This window comes from Pongo abelii, chromosome 5 (assembly GCF_028885655.2).
Source record: "Pongo abelii isolate AG06213 chromosome 5, NHGRI_mPonAbe1-v2.0_pri, whole genome shotgun sequence".
Taxonomy (NCBI): domain Eukaryota; kingdom Metazoa; phylum Chordata; class Mammalia; order Primates; family Hominidae; genus Pongo; species Pongo abelii.
Window position 1 is genome coordinate 84,859,614 of NC_071990.2, and position 22,202 is coordinate 84,881,815.

The 22,202-nt window shown below is 38.4% G+C and overlaps 1 protein-coding gene across 3 annotated transcripts in view; it reads right to left on the reverse strand.

Annotated features, from left to right (window-relative positions):
* Nucleotides 1-1,757: 1,757 nt before the first annotated feature.
* The window catches only part of CEP162 (centrosomal protein 162), a 104,108-nt gene continuing 83,663 nt past the window's right edge, over nt 1,758-22,202 (reverse strand). For all 3 annotated transcript variants that reach the window (XM_054557825.2, XM_024249102.3, XM_054557826.2), the window contains 2 exons: nt 3,224-3,358; nt 1,758-2,131 (listed from right to left, as the gene is read on the reverse strand). In XM_054557825.2, the coding sequence (XP_054413800.2) occupies nt 1,925-2,131; nt 3,224-3,358 (342 nt within the window). In that variant the 3' untranslated portion in view covers nt 1,758-1,924. The remainder of the gene's footprint in view (nt 2,132-3,223; nt 3,359-22,202) is intronic.

A 22,202-nucleotide genomic window follows, 5' to 3' on the forward strand; every position in this document is an offset into this window, starting at 1 on the left:
AAAAAGAGAACTGCAGGCCAGTCTTCCTGATGAACATAGATGTGAAAATCCTCAGCAAAATACTAGCAAACCAAATCCAACAGCATATCCAAAAAAAAAAAAAAAAAAAAAAAAAAGCCTAAATAGCCAAAGCACTCCTAAGCAAAAAGAACAAATACAGAGGCATCACATTGCTTGACTCCAATACAAGGCTATAGTAACTAAAACAGCATGGTAGTGGTACAAAAATACACATAGATCAATGGAACAGAATAGAAAACTCAGAAATAAAGCCACATACTTACAACTAACTGATCTCTGACAAAGTCAACAAAAATATACACTGGGGAAAGGACACCCTATTCAATAAATGGTGCTGGGAAAACTGATTTGCCATGTGCAGAAGAAATAAACTAGACCCTTACCTCTCATCATATACAAAAATTAATGCAAGATGGATTAAAGACCTAAATGTAAGACTTAAAAGTATTAAAATGCTAGAAGAAAACCTAGGAAAAACTCTTCGGGATGTTGGCCTCAGCAAAAAATTCACAATGAAGACCCTAAAAGCAAATGCAACAAAATGAAAAATAGACAAATGGAACTGAATTAAAATGAAAGGCTTCTGCACAGCAAAATAATTAACTAAATAAACAGACAACCTACATAATGAGGGAAAATATATGCAAGTTATTTCTCTGAGATAGGACTAATATTCATCAGCTACAAGGCACTAAAACAATAAGAAAAACTCCAAACAATCCCATTACAAACTGGGCAAAGGACATGAACAGACATTTATCAAAAGAAATACAACTGACCAAAAAACATGTGAAAAAATGGTCAACGTCACTAATCATTACAGAATTACAAAAACCACACTGAGATACCATCTTATACCAGTCACAATGGTTATTATTAAAAAGTTGTAAAACAACAGATGATGGTGTCAATGTGTAGAAAAGGGAACATGAATACTCTCTTGGTGGGAATGTAAATTAATTCAGCCTCTATGGAAAGCAGTATAGAGATTTCTCAAAGAACTAAAAATAGAACAACCATTCAACCGAGCAATCTCATTACTGGGAATCTACCCAAAGGAACAGAAATCATTATATAAAAAAGATATCTGCATATGTATGTTTATTGCAGCAATATTTACAATAGCAAATTCATGGAACCAACCTAAGTATCTACCAGCAATTGACTGGATAAAGAAAACGTGAGATATATATAGAGAGATATATATAAATGGAGTATTATGCAACTATAAAAAAGAATGAAATCATGTCATTTGCAGCAACATGGATGGAGCTGGAGGCCATTATCCTATGTGAACTAAATCAGAAATAAAAAATAAAATATTGCATATATTCTCACTTAAAAGTAGGAGCTAAACAATGGGTACACACAGACATAAAGATGGAGATAACAGACACTGGGGAGTCCAATAGGGGAAAGAGTGTGAGAGGCAGTAAGGGTTGAAATATTACCTATTGGGTACAGTGTTTAATATTTGGGTGATGGATACACTAGAAGCCCAATTCCCACCATTTTTCAATACACCCATGTTACAACAAGCACATGTACCCCCTGGATCTAAAATAAAAATTTTAAAAACCTCACATTATCAATAAAAATGTGGCGGAGTATGTTCAATTTTCTTTTCTTTCTATTTCTAGCATACAAGTAAGACGTTCTCTGCTATAAAGGAGACTGTCCATAAATCACTTAAAATGAGACTGGTTAATGATTTTTAGTAAAATACACCATGATACTTTTTTTTCTTATTGGTTAAAGGCAATTTATTTTGAAATGTTGCTTTGGTTGTTTGCTTTCTGGAAACATATTGGAACACTTGTTTTTCATAAGCTGTCCTGACAGTGGCACAATCCCATCCATCTTTAGGCCTTTTAATAAGGTCATTATGAAATCTGAGTTTCTATTAATCCTCTGGTGCATTCATTTCATCTGCAAAAGCAACTGGCACAACCACCCCTTGCCGGTGCAGCTCTCGGAGAACATCTAATATTGAGTCTAGTTCTGTGCGGAACTTCTCCAGCTCACAATTCTTTAACTGTGCCAGTCTTTTCCATTTTTCAACTTCTTTGTTTTGCTCAGTTTCTACTACTTGGTGTGTTTGCTGTATTATCTGCAAATACAAAAATTCCACATTGCTGTTATAGTTCATAGTGGTGGGTGAGGAACATTTAACAATCTTAAAGTAGGCAAACCTGGGGTTTCTTTGGGGAACTCAGGTAAATCATAATGCTCTGCGTGGATGCAGCATTTTCTGTCTTCAAGGAGTATATACATCCCAACTGTGTTAGTAACTAAATGTTTGCGTCCCCCTCAAATCCATATGTTGAATTTCCTAACCCTTAATGTGACTGTATGTGGAGTAAGGAAATAATGAATGTTAAATGAGATCATAAGGGTGGGGACTTGATTTGATAAGAATTAGTGTTTTCACCACTAGAGACCCAAGAGATCACCAGAAGAGACACCAAAGAGACGTCTCGCCCCTCTTCCTTCCTCTGCGCACATGGTACTGAGGAAAGATCATGTTCGAGTGAGAAAAAAGGTGGCTATCTGCAAGCTGGAAAGACAGCCCTCACCAGAAACCTAACTGACCGAAACCTCAATCTGGGACTTCCGGCCTACAGAACTGTGAGAAAATAAATTTCTCCTGTTTAGCCAGCCGATTTATGATATTTGGTTATGTCAGCCCAAGCAGACTAATATACTGTTCAAACAAGTTAAATTTCAGCACCAAGGCAAGTGCCTAAAAATACATCATGCCCTTACACCTGCTATTTTTAACGTCTATTAATTTATCTGTTTATAATTAAGTATAGTAATATTACTAGTGCTAGCTATATTTTAAATCATCATATTAAAACAATTTATTTCTTATAAACATTTGCTGAAATGACTTGAATATGGAACACCATGCCTTGTTCCCAGGGTAAGATGTGTAAGTTTTTAGGAATCCATCAATAATTAAGAACATGATACAAGTTTTTGCTTTTTTTCCAGATATAAGGATACCAATCTTCAAGCACTTGAGATATAAAGTCTCATTTTCTCGTAAAAGTTATAAATTTATTAAATTTTTAACAAGATCAAAATACACTGGAAACACTTTAAGTGGTAATTTTTGCTAGGGATGACAAAACTATAGCAAATTAAAGGCACTTAAAAGTAAAGACCTATATAAATATGTAAATGTGATTTACTTTACCTGTTGAAGTTCCTGTTCTCTTTGTGCATGTCTCATTTCCATCTGCTTAATTTTCTTTTCTAAGCCCACGAAATGTTTCATCTCTGGTGTATGGTTTTCTTTGGCTTCTCTCAATTCTTCTAAGAGTTTTGTAATCTAAAATTGACATATGAAGCAAATGAAAAACTATGATCACAAGAATTTAACAGGTAATCTTGAAAATCAGAATATTTGTATAAAATTTCTTTATATAAGTAAGAGGAATCTTGGATTTTTTTTTTCTTTTTTTTATTATTATTATTATTATTATTATTATACTTTAGGCTCTATGGTACATGTGCGCAATGTGCAGGTAAGTTACATATGTATACATGTGCCATGCTGGTGCGCTGTACCCACCAACTCGTCATCTAGCATTAGGTGTATCTCCCAATGCTATCCCTCCCCCCTCCCCCCACCCCACAACAGTCCCCGAAGTGTGATGTTCCCCTTCCTGTGTCCATGTGTTCTCATTGTTCAATTCCCACCTATCAGTGAGAATATGCGGTGTTTGGTTTTTTGTTCTTGAGATAGTTTACTGAGAATGATGATTTCCAATTTCATCCATGTCCCTACAAAGGACATGAACTCATCATTTTTTATGGCTGCATAGTATTCCATGGTGTATATGTGCCACATTTTCTTAATCCAGTCTATCATTGTTGGACATTTGGGTTGGTTCCAAGTCTTTGCTATTGTGAATAATGCCGCAATAAACATACGTGTGCATGTGTCTTTATAGCAGCATGATTTATAGTCCTTTGGGTATATACCCAGTAATGGGATGGCTGGGTCAAATGGAATTTCTAGTTCTAGATCCCTGAGGAATCGCCACACTGACTTCCACAAGGGTTGAACTAGTTTACAGTCCCACCAACAGTGTAAAAGTGTTCCTATTTCTCCACATCCTCTCCAGCACCTGTTGTTTCCTGACTTTTTAATGATTGCCATTCTAACTGCTGTGAGATGGTATCTCATTGTGGTTTTGATTTGCATTTCTCTGATGGCCAGTGATGGTGAGCATTTTTTCATGTGTTTTGTGGCTGCATAAATGTCTTCTTTTGAGAAGTGTCTGTTCATGTCCTTTGCCCACTTTTTGATGGGGTTGTTTGTTTTTTTCTTGTAAATTTGTTGGAGTTCATTGTAGATTCTGGATATTAGCCCTTTGTCAGATGAGTAGGTTGCGAAAATTTTCTCCCATTTTGTAGGTTGCCTGTTCACTCTGATGGTAGTTTCCTTTGCTGTGCAGAAGCTCTTTAGTTTAATTAGATCCCATCTGTCAATTTTGGCTTTTGTTGCCATTGCTTTTGGTGTTTTAGACATGAAGTCCTTGCCCATGCCTATGTCCTGAATGGTATTGCCTAGGTTTTCTTCTAGGGTTTTTATGGTTTTAGGTCTAACATTTAAGTCTTTAATCCATCTTGAATTGATTTTTGTATAAGGTGTAAGGAAGGGATCCAGTTTTAGCTTTCTACATATGGCTAGCCAGTTTTCCCAGCACCATTTATTAAATAGGGAATCCTTTCCCCATTTCTTGTTTTTGTCAGGTTTGTCAAAGATCAGATAGTTGTAGATATGTGGCATTATTTCTGATGGCTCTGTTCTGTTCCATTGATCTGTATCTCTGTTTTGGTACCAGTACCATGCTGTTTTGGTTACTGTAGCCTTGTAGTATAGTTTGAAGTCAGGTAGTGTGGTGCCTCCAGCTTTGTTCTTTTGGCTTAGGATTGACTTGGCGATGCGGGCTCTTTTTTGGTTCCATATGAACTTTCAAGTACTCTTAACAATCCAAGAGCTCTTTTGTCACCACCAGGCCTGCCCTAGAAGAGCTCTTGGATTGTTAAGAGTAATTAATAGCTTTCATTCTCTATATCCAGAAAGTAAAGGTTCATCCTAGCTCTGAGTTGACCTCACATTCTAAGAGGTTCCAGATGAACGGACCATCTTCTACCTCCCAAGTATGGCAGTCTGGTAAAGGAGATGAAAATGAAGTTGGCACTTTCTTTAATGCATTAAGTTTCACTACAAGGTATTTGTTAGTAAGATGGTTACTTTCAGAATTTAAAAAAGTACACTTAAAGCACTCAACATAGTATAGTGCCCCATGCACAGAAAGAGTTCAATGAGTATGTATTTTTCTTCTGTTAACTCCCTATAATTCTATTTGTAATTCTCTATGGCCCTTATCACTTTATAATTTGTAGTAGTTCATTCCACAAATAAATGTATACATATAAAGTAGAGATAATGAAGTACTGAGCCCTTTCTGTGTTGGCTGCTGTCTTAGGACCTGGGGATCCAGAGATGAAAGACATAGACCCCATCCTCATAGAATGTAGTGCAGTGCCTTCATATTGAGCTTGGGAAAACAATTAATTGTATCTTCTTTATTCCATATAATCATGAAAAGAAATTCCAACAAGAATCAGATTTTGCTAATTGTTTACATCAAAAGGCAACAAAAACCAAATGAAAATGGATAGAATTAACAATAACTCTTGTTTTCTATGAAAACACCTATTACCTAATAACAATAATACTAGAAAATCTCAGTATCTTACCTACATTAGTTGAAAAACATGCAAAGATACAAGCAAATTAAATCAGAGGCAATCTATTTTAAATGTGGAGTATCCCTGACGATATCATCATTGAACAAAGAACTACACAGACTATAATTGGGATGGTTTGCAGAGAGCTCAGGGAGAGGCCTCACAGAACATGCTGTGGTGATGAGTGTTGGTTGGGCATAAAAACTGTATGTGTTAAAATAATGATTATTAGAATTATTTTTTAAAAAACTAATGACTAAACTAAGAAAGCTGATAAAGGCATAATCATACACAGAATGGTCAATTATTATTTCAATTCCTGTAACCTTTTTAATGGTTGAAAAATGATTTTGAGTTAATATTTCCAGCTGTTACTATCTTGTGATACACCTGTTTCTGGTACACCAGTTAGGAAGCTCTGGTTTTCTGAACGAAGCAGTCAAGTGAATGAGAATTCTAATATGGTGTGCTATGATAAAGAGATGGCCAATGAGTAGTGAGATAAGTGAGAACACCTAACTTGAAGAGAAGACGGGCCACAGAGAATTCCTAAGGCGGCTATGTTTGAATTGAGTCTTAAAGGGTAAGTAGTAGTCAGTCATTACACTATGATGCGCTAGGCATTAGGCTAAGCACTTTACAGATGTTGTCTCAGTTTTTATTAAACCTTATATATGTTTACTGTCTGACTCCTCACATAAAATGTAAGCTTCATAAGAGCAAAGATTTTTGTCTTTGTTCTCCTCACTATTCCTAGCACCTAGAGCTGCCCATGGCAGAGAGGTAGGTGTTTAACAATTATTCATGAATTAATTAGTGCATTCACCTTTTGATGATTAAACATTCATTGGTAAATCACACAAACTTAGAAATCTGGTTTTAGACAAATAGAGAAAATTTCCTTTTAATTGCACCTACCTAAAAGTACCTTTAAGAATATAATCAAAACTGAATATGTACATGTATTTTAAAAATCCTTGCATTTTAATGAATTATCCTCTAGAGATAACTGAATACTTAATAAGCAAACATGTATTTAAAAAATACTTCCTGCTATGTACATATTATTTAAAAAAACTGGAAACAACCTGCATGCCAACAATAGGAGATTTGTAAAATAAATTAGTAATGATTAATAAGAGCCTGAGACCTAGAGTCAGAGGCAATAGGTTCTAATGGTGGCACTTCTATATGGTGGTCGGTAAGCCTGGACAAGTTATTTCACTTTCCTTAGCATCGATATCTTCATCTAAAATGGGAATAATAGTAGTAACTACTCTTTTGGTTGTGATGAGAATCAAATAAAATAGGCATACAAAACACTTTGCACAGTTCCTAGTACACATTAAACTTTTTTTTTTTTAAGTTATACTTTGTTCTGGGGTACATCTGCAGAACGTGCAGGTTTGTTACATAGGTATACACGTGCCATGATGGTTTGCTGTACCCATCAACCCGTCATCTACATTAGGTATTTCTCCTAATGCTATCCCTCCCCTAACCCCCAACCCCCTGACAGGCCCCGGTGTGTGATGTTCCCCTCCCTATGTCACTGTGTTCTCATTGTTCAACTCCCACTTATAAGTGAGAACATGCAGTGTTTGGTTTTCTGTTCTTGCCTTAGTTTGCTGAGAATGATGGTTTCCAGCTTCATCCATGTCCCTGCAAAGGACATGGACTCTTCCTTTTTTATGACTACATAGTATTCCATGGCGTATATGTGCCACATTTTCTTTATCCAGTCTATCACTGATGGGCTTTTGGGTTGGTTCCAAGTCTTTGCTATTGTGAATAGTGCCACAATAAACATACGTGTGCATGTGTCTTAACAGCAGAATGATTTGTAATCCTTTGGGTATATACCCAGTAATGGGATGGCTGGGTCAAATGGTATTTCTAGTTCTAGATCCTTGAGGAATCGCCACATTGTCTCCCACAATGGTTGAACTAATTTACACGCCCACCAACAGTGTAAAAGCATTCCTATTTCTCCACATCCTCTCCAGCATCTGTTGTTTCCTGACTTTTTAATGATCACCATTCTAACTGGCGTGAGATGGTATCTCATTGTGCTTTTGATTTGCATTTCTCTAATGACCAGTGATGAGATTTTTTTCCATATGTTTGTTGGCTGCATAAATGTCTTCTTTTGAAAAGTGTCTGTTCATATCCTTTGCCCACTTTTTGATGGGGTTGTTTTTTTTCTTGTAAATTTGTTTAAGTTCTTTGTAGATTCTGGATATTAGCCCTTTGTCAGATGGATAGATTGCAAAAATTTTCTCCCATTCTGTAGGGTGCCTGTTCACTCTGGTTAGTTTCTTTTGCTGTGCAGAAGCTGTTTAGTTTAATTAGATCCCATTTGTCAATTTTGGCTTTTGTTGCCACTGCTTTTGGTGTTTTAGTCATGAAGTCTTTGCCCATATTGATTTTGGACTGAGATGATGGGGTTTTCTAAATACACAATTGTGTCATCTGCAAACGGACATGCTTTGACTTCCTCTCTTCCTATACGAATACCCTTTATTTCTTTTTCTTGCCTGATTGTTCTGACCAGAACTTCCAATACTAAGTTCAATTGAATAGGAGTGGTAAGAGAGGGCATCCTTGTCTTGTGCTGGTCTTCAAAGGGAATGCTTCCAGTTTTTGCCCATTCAGTATGATATTGGCTGTGGGTTTGTCATCAATAGCTATTATTTTGTGATATGTTCCATCAATACCTAGTCTGTTGAGAGTTTTTAGCATGAAGGGCTGTTGAATTTTGTTGAAGGCCTCTTCTGCATCTATAGAGATAATCATGTGGTTTTTGTCCTTGGTTTTATGTGATGGATTATGTTTATTGATTTGCATATGGTGAACCAGACTTGCATCTCAGGGATGAAGATGACTTCATCATGGTGGATAAGCTTTTTGATGTGCTGCTGGATTTGGATTGCCAGTATTTTATTGAGGATTTTTGCATTGATGTTCATCAGGGATATTGGCCTGAAATTTTCTTTTTTTGTTGTGTTTCTGCCAGGTTTTGGTATCAGGATGATGCTGGCCTCATAAAATGAGTCAGGGAGGAGTCCCTCTTTTTCTATTGTGTGGAATAGTTTCAAAAGGATTGGTACCAGCTCCTCTCTGTACCTCTGGTAGAATTCGGCTGTGCATCCATCCAGTCCTGGACTTTTTTTGGTTGGTAGGCTATTAATTACTCCCTCAATTTCAGAACTTGTTATTGGTCTATTCAGGGATTCGACTTCTTCCTGGTTTAGACTCGGGAGGGTGTTATGTGTCCAGGAATTTTTCCATTTCTTCTAGATTTTCTAGTTTATTTGCATAGAGGTGTTTATAGTATTCTCTGATGGTAGTTTGTATTTCTGTGGGATCGGTGGTGATATCCCCTTTATCATTTTTTATTGTGTCTATTTTATTCTTCTCTCTTTTCTTCTTTATTAATTTGGCTAGTGGTCTATTTTGTTGATCTTTTCAAAAAACCAGCTCCTGAATTCACTGATTTTTTTTGAAAGGTTTCTTGTGTCTCTATCTCCTTTAGTTCTGCTCTGATCTTAGTTATTTCTTGTCTTCTGCTAGCTTTTGAATTTGTTTGCTCTTGCTTCTCTAGTTCTTTTAATTGTGATGTTAGGGTGTTGATTTTAGATCTTTCCTGCTTTCTCCTGTGGGCATTTAGTGCTATAAATTTCCCTCTACACACTGCTTTAAATGTGTCGCAGAGATTCTGGTACGTCATGTCTTTGTTCTCATTGGTTTCAGAGAGCGTATTTATTTCTGCCTTCATTTCATTATTTACCCAGTAGTCCTTCAGGAGCAGTTGTTCAGTTTCCATGTAGTTGAGCGGTTTTGAGTGAGTTTTTTAATCCTGAGTTCCAATTTGATTGCACTGTGGTCTGAGAGACTGTTTGTTATGATTTCCATTCTTTTGCATTTGCCGACGAGTGTTTTACTTCCAATTATGTGGTCAGTTTTAAAACAAGTGCGATGTGGTGCTGAGAAGAATTCTGTTGATTTGGGGTGGAGAGTTCTGTAGATGTTTATTAGGTCTGCTTGGTGTGGAGCTGAGTTCAAGTCCTGAATATCCTTGTTAACTTTCTGTCTCGTTGATCTGTCTAATGTTGACAGTGGAGTGTTAAAGTCTCCCATTATTATTGTGTGGGAGTCTAAGTCTCTTTGTAGGTCTCTAAGGACTTGCTTTATGAATCTGGGTGCTCATGTATTGGGTGCATATATATTTAGGACAGTTAACTCTTCTTGTTGAATTGACCCCTTTACCATTATGTAATGGCCTTCTTTGTCTCTTTTTATCTTTGTTGGTTTAAAGTCTTTTTTATCAGAGACTAGGATTGCAACCCCTGCCTTTTCTTTGTTTTCCATTTCCTTGGTAGATCTTCCTCCATCCCTTTATCTTGAGCCTATGTGTGTCTCCACATGAGATGGGTTTCCTGAATACAGCACACTGATGGGTTTTGACTCTTTATCCAGTTTGCCAGTCTGTGTCTTTTAATTGGAACATTTAGCTTATTTACATTTAAGGTTAATATTGTTATATGTGAATTTGATTCTGTCATTGTGATGTTAGCTGGTTATTTTGCTTGTTAGTTGGTGCAGTTTCTTCCTAGCACTGATGGTCTTTACAATTTGGCATGTTTTTGCAGTGGCTGGTACCAGTTGTTCCTTTCCATGTTTAGTGCTTCCTTCAGGAGCTCTTGTCAGGCACGCCTGGTGGTGACAAAATCTCTCAGCACTTGCTTGTCTGTAAAGGATTTTATTTCTCCTTCACTTACGAAGCTTAGTTTGGCTGGATATGAAATTCTGGGTTGAAAATTCTTTTCTTTAAGAATGTTGAATATTGGCCCCCACTCTCTTCTGGCTTGTAAGTTTCTGCCGAGAGATCTGCTGTTAGTCTGATGGGCTTCCCTTTGTGGGTAGGCTGACCTTTCATTCTGGCTGCCTTTAACATTTTTTCCTTCATTTCAACTTTGGAGAATCTGACAATTATGTGTCTTGGAGTTGCTCTTTTAGGAGTATCTTTGTGGTGTTCTCTGTATTTCCTGAATTTGAATGTTGTTCTGCCTTGCTAGGTTGGGGAAGTTCTCCTGGATAATATCCTGAAGAGTGTTTTCCAACTTGGTTCCATTCTCCCCATCACTTTCAGGTACACCAATCAGATGTAGATTTGGTCTTTTCACATAGTCCCACATTTCTTGGAGGCTTTGTTCACTTCTTTTTACTCTTTTTTCTCTAAACTTCTCTTCTCACTTCATTTCATTAATTTGATCTTCAATCACTGATACCCTTTCTTCCACTTGATCGAATCGGCTACTGAAGCTTGTGCATGCGTCACGTAGTTCTCGTGCCATGGTTTTCAGCTCCATCAGGTGATTTAAGGTCTTCTCTATGCTGTTTATTTTAGGTAGCCATTCGTCTACTCTTTTTTCAAGGTTTTTAGCTCCTTTGTGATGGTTTCAAACATCCTCCTTTAGCTCGGAGAAGTTTGTTATTACTGATCTTCTGAGGCCTACTTCTGTCAACTCGTCAAAGTCATTCTCCGTCCAGCTTTATTCCATTGCTGGCAAGGAGCTGCGTTCCTTTGGAGGAGAAGAGGCACTCTGATTTTTGGAATTTTCAGCTTTTCTGCTCTGTTTTCTCCCCATCTTTGTGGTTTTATCTACCTTTGGTCTTTGATGATGGTGACCTAGATATGGGGTTTTGGTGTGTATGTCCTTTATGTTTGTTAGTTTTCCTTCTAACTGCCAGGACCCTCAGCTGCAGGTCTGTTGGGAGTTTGCTTGAGGTCCACTCCAGACCCTGTTTGCCTGGGTATCACCAGCAGAGGCTGCAGAACAGCAAATATTGCAGAACAGCAAATGTTGCTGCCTGATCCTTCCTCTGGGAGGTTCGTCTCAGAGGGGCACCTGGCTGTATGAGGTGTCAGTCTGCCCCTATTGGGAGGTGTCTCCCAGTTAGGCTACTCGAGGGTCAGAGACCCACTTGAGGAGGCAGTCTGTCCGTTCTCAGATCTCAAACTCCATGCTGGGAGAACCACTACTCTCTTCAAAGCTGTCAGATAGGGACGTTTAATTCTGCAGAAGTTTTTGCTGCCTTTTGTTCGGTTATGCCCTGCTCCCAGAGGTGGAGTCTATAGAGGCAGGCAGGCCGGCCTCCTTGAGCCGTGGTGGGCTCCACCCAGTTTGAGCTTCTGGGCCACTTTGTTTACCTACTCAAGCCTCAGCAACGGCAGATGCCCCTCCCCCAGCCTCGCTGCCGCCTTGCAGTTCAATCTTGGACTGCTGTGCTAGCAGTGAGCAAGGCTCTGTGGGCATGGGACCCTCTGAGCCAGGCACAGGATATAATGTCCTGGTGTGCTGTTTGCTAAAACCATTGGAAAAGCACAGTATTAGGGTAGGAGTGTCCCAATTTTCCAGGTACCATCTGTTACGGCTTCCCTTGGCTAGGAAAGGGAATTCCCAGACCCCTTGTACTTCCCGGGTGAGGTGATGCCCCACCCTGCTTCAGCTCACACTCCTTGGGCTGCACCCACTGTCCAACAGGCCCCAGTGAGATCAGTTGGAAGTTCAGAAATCACCCATCTTCTGAGTCGCTCACGCTGGGAGCTGTAGACTGGAGCTGTTCCTATTTGGCCATCTTGCATTTCAGATGGGGGTTTTTTCTATAAGACCCTGACTGGGGCTGCTGCCTTTAAGTGATGCCCTGCCCAGAGAGGAGGAATCTAGAGAGGCATTCCGGCTACAGCGGCTTTACCAAGCTGTAGTGGGCTCCGCCTAGTTTGAACTTCCTGTAGGCTTTGTTTACGCTGTGAGGGGAAAACCGCTTACTCAAGCCTCAGTAATGGTGGACGCCACTCCCCCCACCAAGCTTGAGTGTCCCAGGTCACTTCAGACAGCTATGCTGGCAGCGAGAATTTCAAGCCAGTGGATCTTAGCTTGCTGGGCTCTGTGGGGGTGGGATCTGCTGAGCTAGTCCACTTGGCTCCCTGGCTTCAACCCCCTTTCCAGGCGTGTCTTGCTGGCATTCCAGGCGCCACTGCAGTATGAAAAAAACACTCCTGCAGCTAGCTTGAAACCCAGGGCCCTGGTGGTGTAGGCACCCAAGTGAATCTTTTGGTGTGTGCATTGCAAAGACCTTGGGAAAAACGTAGTATCTGGGCTGGAGTGCACCGTTCCTCATGGCACAGTCCCTCACGGCTTCCCTTGGCTAGGGGAGGGAGTTCCCTGACCCCTTGCACTTCCCGGATGAGGCAACACCTCACCCTGCCTTGGCTCACCCTCTGTGGGTTGCACCCACTGTCTAACCAGTTCCAATGAGATGAGGCAGGTACCTCAGTTGGAAATGTAGAAATCACCTTCCTTCTGTGTTGATCTCACTGAGAGCTGTAGAATAGAGCTGTTCCTATTTGACCATCTTGCCAGCCTCCCCCTCACAGATTAAACTTTTGATAAATAATTATATTATAATGCCTCTATTTTGAAATGATATAATAGAAGTGCCAATAAAGATATATACTGTCATGAAAAGATCATATATATACACACACACACACACGCATACACACACATATATACTGTTAGGTTAAAAATGCTTTGAAAATCATACACATGCATACATACATGAACAAACATGTATTTGCATGTGTACACATGAGAACCATATCCACAATATTTGTATTTCTCTATTTATGAATAGAAAAAAATCTGGAAGGATATAGAGCAAAATATAACTAGGTAGTGGGATTATAGTGATTTTATACCTTCTAATTGCTAATACTAATTATTATGTATTAATAGTATAAAAACACATTGCATATTGAATCCATGCTCAACTAAGGACAGAAATAGCACCAATAAAAAGCATAAAAGCATATATTCTTTAATGAATAAAACTGTGTTATCTTTTTATTACTTTACTAAAGTAAAAAAGAGTGATTCACCCAGATGATATCACTTAAAGGTGAGTGAAGATGCTTTCTTACTGGAGAAGACAGATATCACTGACTGCTGGCAGGAGGTGGCTCAGGTGCTAGAGTTCAAACAATCTGTGCATAGCCCAGAGACTGCTTCCCAGAGAAGACATTTGTCTTTGTTCTCTTACTTGTTGGTAAGTAGATAATCTTAGAAACTACACATCTCAATTTAAACTGAACCACAAAATTATTCCTATTTTTATTACTTTAAATAAGCCTGGGCCGGTCGTGGTGGTTCACGCCTGTAATCCCAGCACTTTGGGAGGCTGAGACGGGTGGATCACTTGAGGTCAGGGGTTCCAGACCAGCCTGGCCGACATGGTGAAACTCCGTCTCTACTAAAAACACAAAAATTAGCTGGGTGTGGTGGCACAATCCTGTAATCCCAGCTACTCGGGAGGCTGAGACATAAGAATCACTTGAATGAGGGAGGCAGAGGTTGCTGTGAGCGGAGATTGTGCCACTGCATTCCAGCCTGGGCGACAACAGTAAGACTGTCTCAAAAACACAACAAAAAAATGAGCCTGGTACACTGTATCTGTGTACTTTTCAATCATGTCATGTGCCTTTGTGCTTTGTAACTATTGGCATAAGTCTTCCTGGTCACTTTGCTAGAGGAATTGTGAGTACTTACTTAATCTAGAGGGTTTAGATTCTAATTAGGCTAGCACCGAAGGAGATACTGGGCACTGTGTCTTAAGCAGCCATTCCTGCTTTCTTTGCTGACAAGGCCTTGATATTGTTCAGGTGTTCATGTGATGCTGGGGTAAATTCTGATCAGTTTTACTGTCAGTTTACTGGACAACTACTGGACAAAAACAACTGATCAGTTATAGCTGTCCAGTTTTTCTTGGCAGTGATTGCTTTACAGGTGGGCACATGTCTTAGTCTGTTTTCTGCTGGTATAACCAAATACCACAGACATTTATTTGGCTCACAGTTCAGCATCTGGACAGTCCAAATGCATGGCACTGGCATCTGGGAAGGGCCTTTTGCTGCACTAACCCATGACAGAAGGGCAGGCAGGTGATGAGACAGAGAGGGAATGAGAACCACTGAACTTATTCTTTCATCATGAGCCCACTCCTGTGATAACTAACCTATTCCTACTTTAACATCAACTAAATTTAAACATAAATTTTGGCAGGGACATTCAAACCGCAGCAGCATGTGACACAGTTCTGAAGCAAAGGCAGTTAGCGGGAGACATTATAGACTATATGTATCTGTTTGATTATTTTTCTGTCCCACTGGTTAGAATGTTCCTTGACAGCAAGGACTCCAGATGTTTCACTGCTATATCTTAAGAAGCATATAACAGGGACTGACACCTGCTCACTAAGTATTTATTAAATCAATGAATAAAAAATGCTATGAAGTTCTTATTTAACTTGATAGCTGTAAAAACTGAGGCTGAGAGAGTTTAAAGACACTAGAAGTGGCTATGTAAGATAACTTTTTTCTTCTGCATGAGAAACTGACCTTGGGTTCAGTCATTTTTCTGTGTCTGTTCTCCCCTTGATAAAGAATGGCCATTGGCCGCACACCAGGCACCTAGGCTTGGGGGACTTTGTATGAACTGAAATACTTCATAGGAAGACAGTTTTGGGCTCTCCTGAGCATGCTGACTCTTGTAACTGAGCATGTTCTTGTGGGAGCCACCACACAAGGATTAGTATAAGAGATATCGGTTCTTGTGGAGCATGGGGCATCTAAGCTAGCAAGGGAGTAAGACTCATACCTGGCAGGTGGTATGAGTCTTATTTCCTTGCACCTGTGTTGTCACTCGGATAGCTCCTGGACAATTATATGAACTGCTGTGAGAATGACTTGCACTGAAGAGAAATGTGTCATGCTGGCTTGCTAGCCTGCTGTTTCCTGGCCTGTATCCAGCATGCCAAGTGCGGCCTTATGGTGGTTGTTTGACTCTAAATGTTTACTTGAACATGCTAGCGAGCCTTACAACGGGGAGTCAAGAATTTAAACCCAGATCTTATAAACCCTATGATCTTTCCACTATCCATTCACAAAACAGCAGCAGCTAGCTGTAGAATATTTGGGACAAATTACAGTAAGAATTTTGATAATTCTTATGAGTGGGCCACAATAGTCCCTGGGGTCTTATTAGAGGTAAGTCTTAAATATTCTCTATATCTTTTATAAAATATGCAGATTAAAAAACAAAATCCCACAAATGAAAAAATCTATAATCAATAAAATGCATATCCTAATAATAGGAAAAATATGAAAATAAGCAATAATAGCATCAATCCTTAGTTATCAGTAGGGATCATGAGTAAAGATTCATGTCTTTTCTCTACAACTGCAGGGTGTGAAGAAATAAATGAACTGAAGATTTTTGCAGTCAATTAGAAGTGGAATAATAGATTGATGAATATTAAAACACAAAAGATTAACTCTAGAGTCTTAAAAATAACCAAGGATTTGAAAAATACATGCCTGAGTTAGCATCAACGGAAGAGGTGCTAGATGCTTAGTAAGATTTTCACCCTATTGCAGCAGACATAATTTTAAAAGATGTGCTTGAAAATATTTTAGGTAACAAAGGCATGAAACATAATGAAGAGTTTAGAAACATCCTTTCAGATTTCTATAATTAATATACTAAGTGGGAATCATCTTTGCTTTATGCTGAAAACTTATAAATCATTGCTCAGTTATCTCATGGCCTATAAAATGTTAAAAACACATAAGCAATCAAAAGTTCACCAATGGTTTAAAATGTATAGTGTGCTTTCATCTGTGGCAATGTATAGTGTACTTTCACTTGTGCTCATGTGGAGTCAAGGGGAGACTCCTCCTTTAAACAACTAGAAAACAGCACAAAATATTTGAAACAACTGTTTTCAGGCACTGGATAACAGCACTACAGACTGTGATTTCTGGGAGAAGGGAAATAAGGTGAGCTCTAGAGTTGTCCAGTTTATTGCCTGGAGGCAGTTTTGAAGCCAGTGGAAATAGCCTGAGCATTTCCTGGAGCTCACACAGAGGTGGGAATAGTTCATATTTCCACCAGCCTGAAAGGAAATGCCTCATAGTACACAGGATGTCAGGAGAGTCCTCAAACTAGTCTTGTCAAAACAGCTATTATATAGAATATTACACAGAATACAGCCATTATAAATAAACTCCATATTAAAAGGTAGGTATTCCAATTAAAAGGCAAGGTGTCATTACCTTTACTCAGGACACTGAGTGCTTAGCTTTCTAGTAGTTAGGCTTAAAAATCATGTGCTGTGTCTTTTCTATTTTCAAGTATTTTAGATATTCTTAAAGTAAGAACTGTCTTACCATTGTATTGCTAAATTAACAACAATTAAGTTAACTAAAACTGACTTCATTCTTTATCTTGCAAACAGGTACATATACTTTCTTTTATTGCTTTTCCTAAAAACTTTACTTCAGTTCTGAGGTTCTGTAAACTTAGTGCTTATGTTAACAAAATTTTATGTACATCTTAAACACTGAAAAGAATGTGCAATGCTGAACTAGCCTTTCAACTACTAGAACAAGATTTAAAAAACTGACACTTGCATAATTGTAGAATGTTTTTACATTGATCTTTTCATAATACAATTGGCTCTATATTTTGCCTGTGGGACTTAAATCCTTCAATAACAATAAATGATATATATGCATCAAAGAATAGGATGTGCAGCTTTCCTGGGTTTTCATACTTTTTAGAATCAAATGGATCTTAGAATCAAATGGAAGAAAAGCTCTCTATCCTCCTCTTTTTCTGCCTAAAAGTAGGAAATAAATTTTCCTTTAGTGAAGAGGGCTCTAGATGCTTATCAGCCCAGAGATGGCACCGGAGGAATCTGCAGTACTCCATGAGTTTCCTACCATATATTTACATTCCCACAGTTTCCCACCTTTGTAGCCCAAAATGGCTTTCCTCTGTCCTTTCTTTACCTACAAATTGATTGTTCTTTGTTGAAGATGATGGTTTGTAAGCCAGAGTTCTAAGCCACTGTTTTGAGTTACTTTTCGTTGAGGTTTCTCCTCTGATGTGTGCTGCACACATTAAAAAATTTGTTTTTCTCTTGTTCATCTATGTTTTGCTACAGTGGCCTGTCCCAACAGGAACTCTCATGGGTTGAGAAAGAAAATTTTTCCTTCCTGACAGTTTTTGGCAATGCAGATGGAACTTTCTGGGATATCCCATCCACTCTGGAACCTGCAGATGAAATCCTAGCAAAACTGGCAGAAGCTGGTAAAAGGTAAGAATTCTTACCAAACTCAGCTCTCCTAGATACCTGTCTATAGCAGCCAGTCAAGAAAGGAAGGTGAAATTTTTCCTGGTCCTTCTTTTTTTTTTTTTTTATTGTGTGATAAATTTTTATTTGTAAAACAATCATGAAAAGCAAACAGAAACAATTACAAAACTCATAAACTCAAAGTTTCAGAAATTTAAATTTGATTAACATATTCTAAGCAGTTAATTTAAAAAATTGTAGTAAACGTCACATAACATAAGATCTACTACCCTAACTGTTTTTAAGTGTACAGTTCTTTATTAGATTTGGTTTGAAGCAGAGTACAGAAGAATTAATATTTTCTTTGTATCTTTGGTTCACAAGATGTAACATATTAGTTGATTCATATGGAAATAAATGATACATAATACTTATAAAATAAAATTATTCAAAATACTTCATTTGAATACTTAGACAAATTTAAATAGCAGCTTAATATATGAAGAAACAAATATATTCCTAAAGAAAATGCTTCCAAATTTGGTGTGTTAACTATACAAAATCAGCATACGCACAAAAATGATGTTTATTACATCCATTTACATTTTGATTAGTCTTATAGTTATAATAAAAATATAAATAAAAGATCCAGACCATTTGAAAATTAGGATTTTTTAAAATAATTATTACACCATATCAGAAATCAAACTGGCAATTATAAAATATCGAGATAATAGTCATAATCAGAACAGCACCTTTGTGATGTGCCTCAGACTGTACTCCAAATGAATCCATATCTTAAAGCCTTTTTAATGTTAAGTAAGACAGACTTTAAAAAATAAATGAACATTTGTATGTATGACATTAGCAAAAGAGTAATTACATCAAAAGAAAGTAATTACTATAGGTGAAAGCAGGAATTAATATGTTAGAAAACAGCAAATAACATTAAAATTGATAAATACATTCAATTAAACTTTGGAAATTGTTAAGAAAATAGACAAGCAGGAGCTAATATAAATAACTGAAAGGAAAGCTACAAAAAATGATGCAAAACTAGAAGCTAATAAATAACAATATGACAAGAAATACCTGGTCCTTCTTTTCCATATTCAGATTGGTAGGAGAAAAAAATTTGTAAAATTCTTTGAATTTGTGACTCTTGTGGGTTTGGTTTTGGCTACCAAAACCAATTATTAAAAATAATAATTGGTTATTATTTTTAGCCTCCTTGAAAAGGTCATTGTTTTCCATTGTCTTTTGCATCATTTGTTGTAAGGAGGAGAATCATAGGATAGAACACAGACATAGGTCATATAAGCCTGTTGTTCCAGCCACCCTCTCAGGCTGGTGAGTTCACGGTTCTCACCAGACTGGTGTGTTCACGGTTCTCACCAGACTGGTGTCTGTTTAGACAAACCTTGCTGTGGGTCCCCAATAAGAAAAAGAAAGGATGAGGTTCACTTTTTGTCTTGTTTTATGTCCTGAGAGTTTGGCTTTTATGACCACTGAGAACACTGGTCTCTGGTCTCTGCCAGGTAGGGGGGCACAAGCGTTGGCTTGTGTCAGGCAGCCAGGTGAACAGGGTGGGAACCCAAGACACAAGTGACAAGTGGTGTTCTCTTTGTCTGATGCAGCTCAGGGGAGTTTGTCTTAATAAGCGACGCCAGTCCATAAGGAGCCTTTGGCGTTTCAAACTTTGTTGTTTGGTTGATACTGGGAGAGTCCTATCCCAGTAGTGCCTGTGTGGTGTCACAGATTAGCAGGCCTGTGACTGGAGGTGTCTCTGTGGGAGGCTTGAAACACCATTTTCACACAACTATTCTGTCTGCAGAGCAATGAAGGTCTTTGTTTTCTTAGGCTATCTTTGGGAGAAACTTTGGATATAGAGGGAGATTTGATCTTTTGCAGACTTTTTGAGGAAGCCTCCGGCAACCATGGTTAAGCTACAAAAGGCTACTTGGTTGTTTTTTTGTTTGTTTTTCGTAGAGACAGGGTCTTGGTCTGTCACCCAGGCTGGGGTACAGTGGCACAATCAGCTCACTGAAGCCTTGAACTCCTGGGCTTAACCAATCCTCTCACCTCTACCTCTTGCGTAGCTGGGACTACAAGCACATGTTACTTGCACAAGCTAATTTTTGTATTTTTTGTAGAGATGATGTCTTGCCATATTGCCCAGGCTGGTTTCAAACTCCTGGCCTTGGGAGATCCTCTTACCTCAGTCTCCCAAAATGCTAGGATTTACAGGCGTGAGTCACCTTGCCTGGCTGACTTGTTTTAAACCATAAAAAAGGCTTATTGGTCTAGAGCAGCAGTTCCCAGCCTTTTTGGTACCAGGGACTGGTTTTCTGGAAGACAATTCTTCCACGGAAAGAGGGAGGATGGTTTTGGGATGATTCAAGCTCATCACATTTATCATTAGATTCTCTTATATAAGCCCACAACCTAGATCACTTGCATGTGCATTTCACAATCCGGTTCACGCTCCTATGAGAATCTAATGCCGCCACTGATCTGACAGGAGGGGGAGCTCAGGCAGTAATGCTCACTCGCCCCCTGCTCATCTGCTGAGAGGCCCGGTTCCTAACAGGCCATGGACTGGTACTGGTTTGTGGCCCAGGGTTGGGGACCCCTGGTCTAGAATCACATTAAAATGGGTATACCTTTAAAGATTTGAGCTTTTATATCAAAAAATGATTTTTTTTTCAATTTTAAAGGGAGCATTCATTCAAAACAAATGTCTTACTGGTACTTATGGTAAAATAAAATTTAAAAGAGGGCATAAAAGAGTGTCAGGTCTAGTCTAAAAAAGAAAAATATAAACAAAAGTCAGATTAGACTTAAGACCAACGTTAACATCCACACCTGCTATAAAGTCCTCCTCACCTACCTATATCTCCTTTACTCCCAACTGCCTGACGTTGATCTACCAGAAGATCTTCCGATCTCTGGGTCCCTGACTTAAACTTCTTTCCTCAAAATCCAGTCTCAAATTCCTTTAATCCTAAAACTCCTCCAACTTCCCCAGGAAATCTTTTAAATGCCCAGCTGCCTACTAACTTGCCTTCCTCTGAAAGATTTACAGAAAGTACTCCAGCCTGATATCCAGGGCCAGGGTGTATAGGTTACTTGTGTAAATACTGCCAACCAGGAAATAAACAGAACACTGTCTCAGGGAACTGGCAGCCAGGCTGGCTTTGCTGTACCTATACTCTACCCACTTTCCAGAGCTCTATCATCAACTCCATCAGCTCCAGGCCTTCTTATATTTTGGGTCCCCAATACTAAAATATTCCTTAAGACTGTCCTGTGCTCAAGGAAAAGAAAAACTTAAAAAAAAATACCCTGGATCTTCCATAATAGAAAAATATGCCCTAAAACTCCTTCTTGGAGAAAACTTCCGTCCTTTCTCAGTCCCTCAGAGATGTGAATCTCACCATGTTTTTGAAATTTAAACATTCAAGGAGTTAACTAAAAGAACCCCCACAAACACTTGAGACTAAAAAAAAAGGCGGCCCAGAGGGAGAAGAGTTTGTTTTTGTTTTTTTAAACACACTGCTATAAAAACTCCTTTACCCCAAATTTCGTCCATACCCTCCATGAGATTACCTACAAAGGGCAAATGAAAAATTTTAAGTCTTCCTCAGAAATACCAGTAAAAAGTTTGGCCGTCTAAACAGGTAACCTTAATTTATTCCATCTGCCAAATACACAATTTGCATTCAACTATTCTTTTATAAATTAGCGAGTTTTATATTATTGTGCCGTCTCATGGCTAAAACTTTAAAATGAAAGCTATATGATCTCTGCATCTGTCTATGTTTATGTACATCTATGTGTATGTGTGTATGTATATATGTATACTTTTTTTTCTACCTTTGGACGGTATTGTCAAAAGTAATTCATAAAAGAGCACTATTTAATTGGCTTACAGAAAAAGAAGCACTTACATAAATTAAGAATTCCAAAAACTCTCAGAAGTATAGAAACTAACCCAAATACTTTTCAAGTTCATGTGTCTCAGGTAAATGTGGGATATGATTAGTTTAACATTATTGATTTAATAAAAATAGGCATGCCTTCAGAGTTGTCAACAGTAAGTATAATGCAGACATACAACCCTTATGCTACCTGGGTTTACGAATCAAATAAATATCTCTGCTAGATATTTAAAATTAAAGACCTAGGAGTTCATCCCCAAATCAAACGTG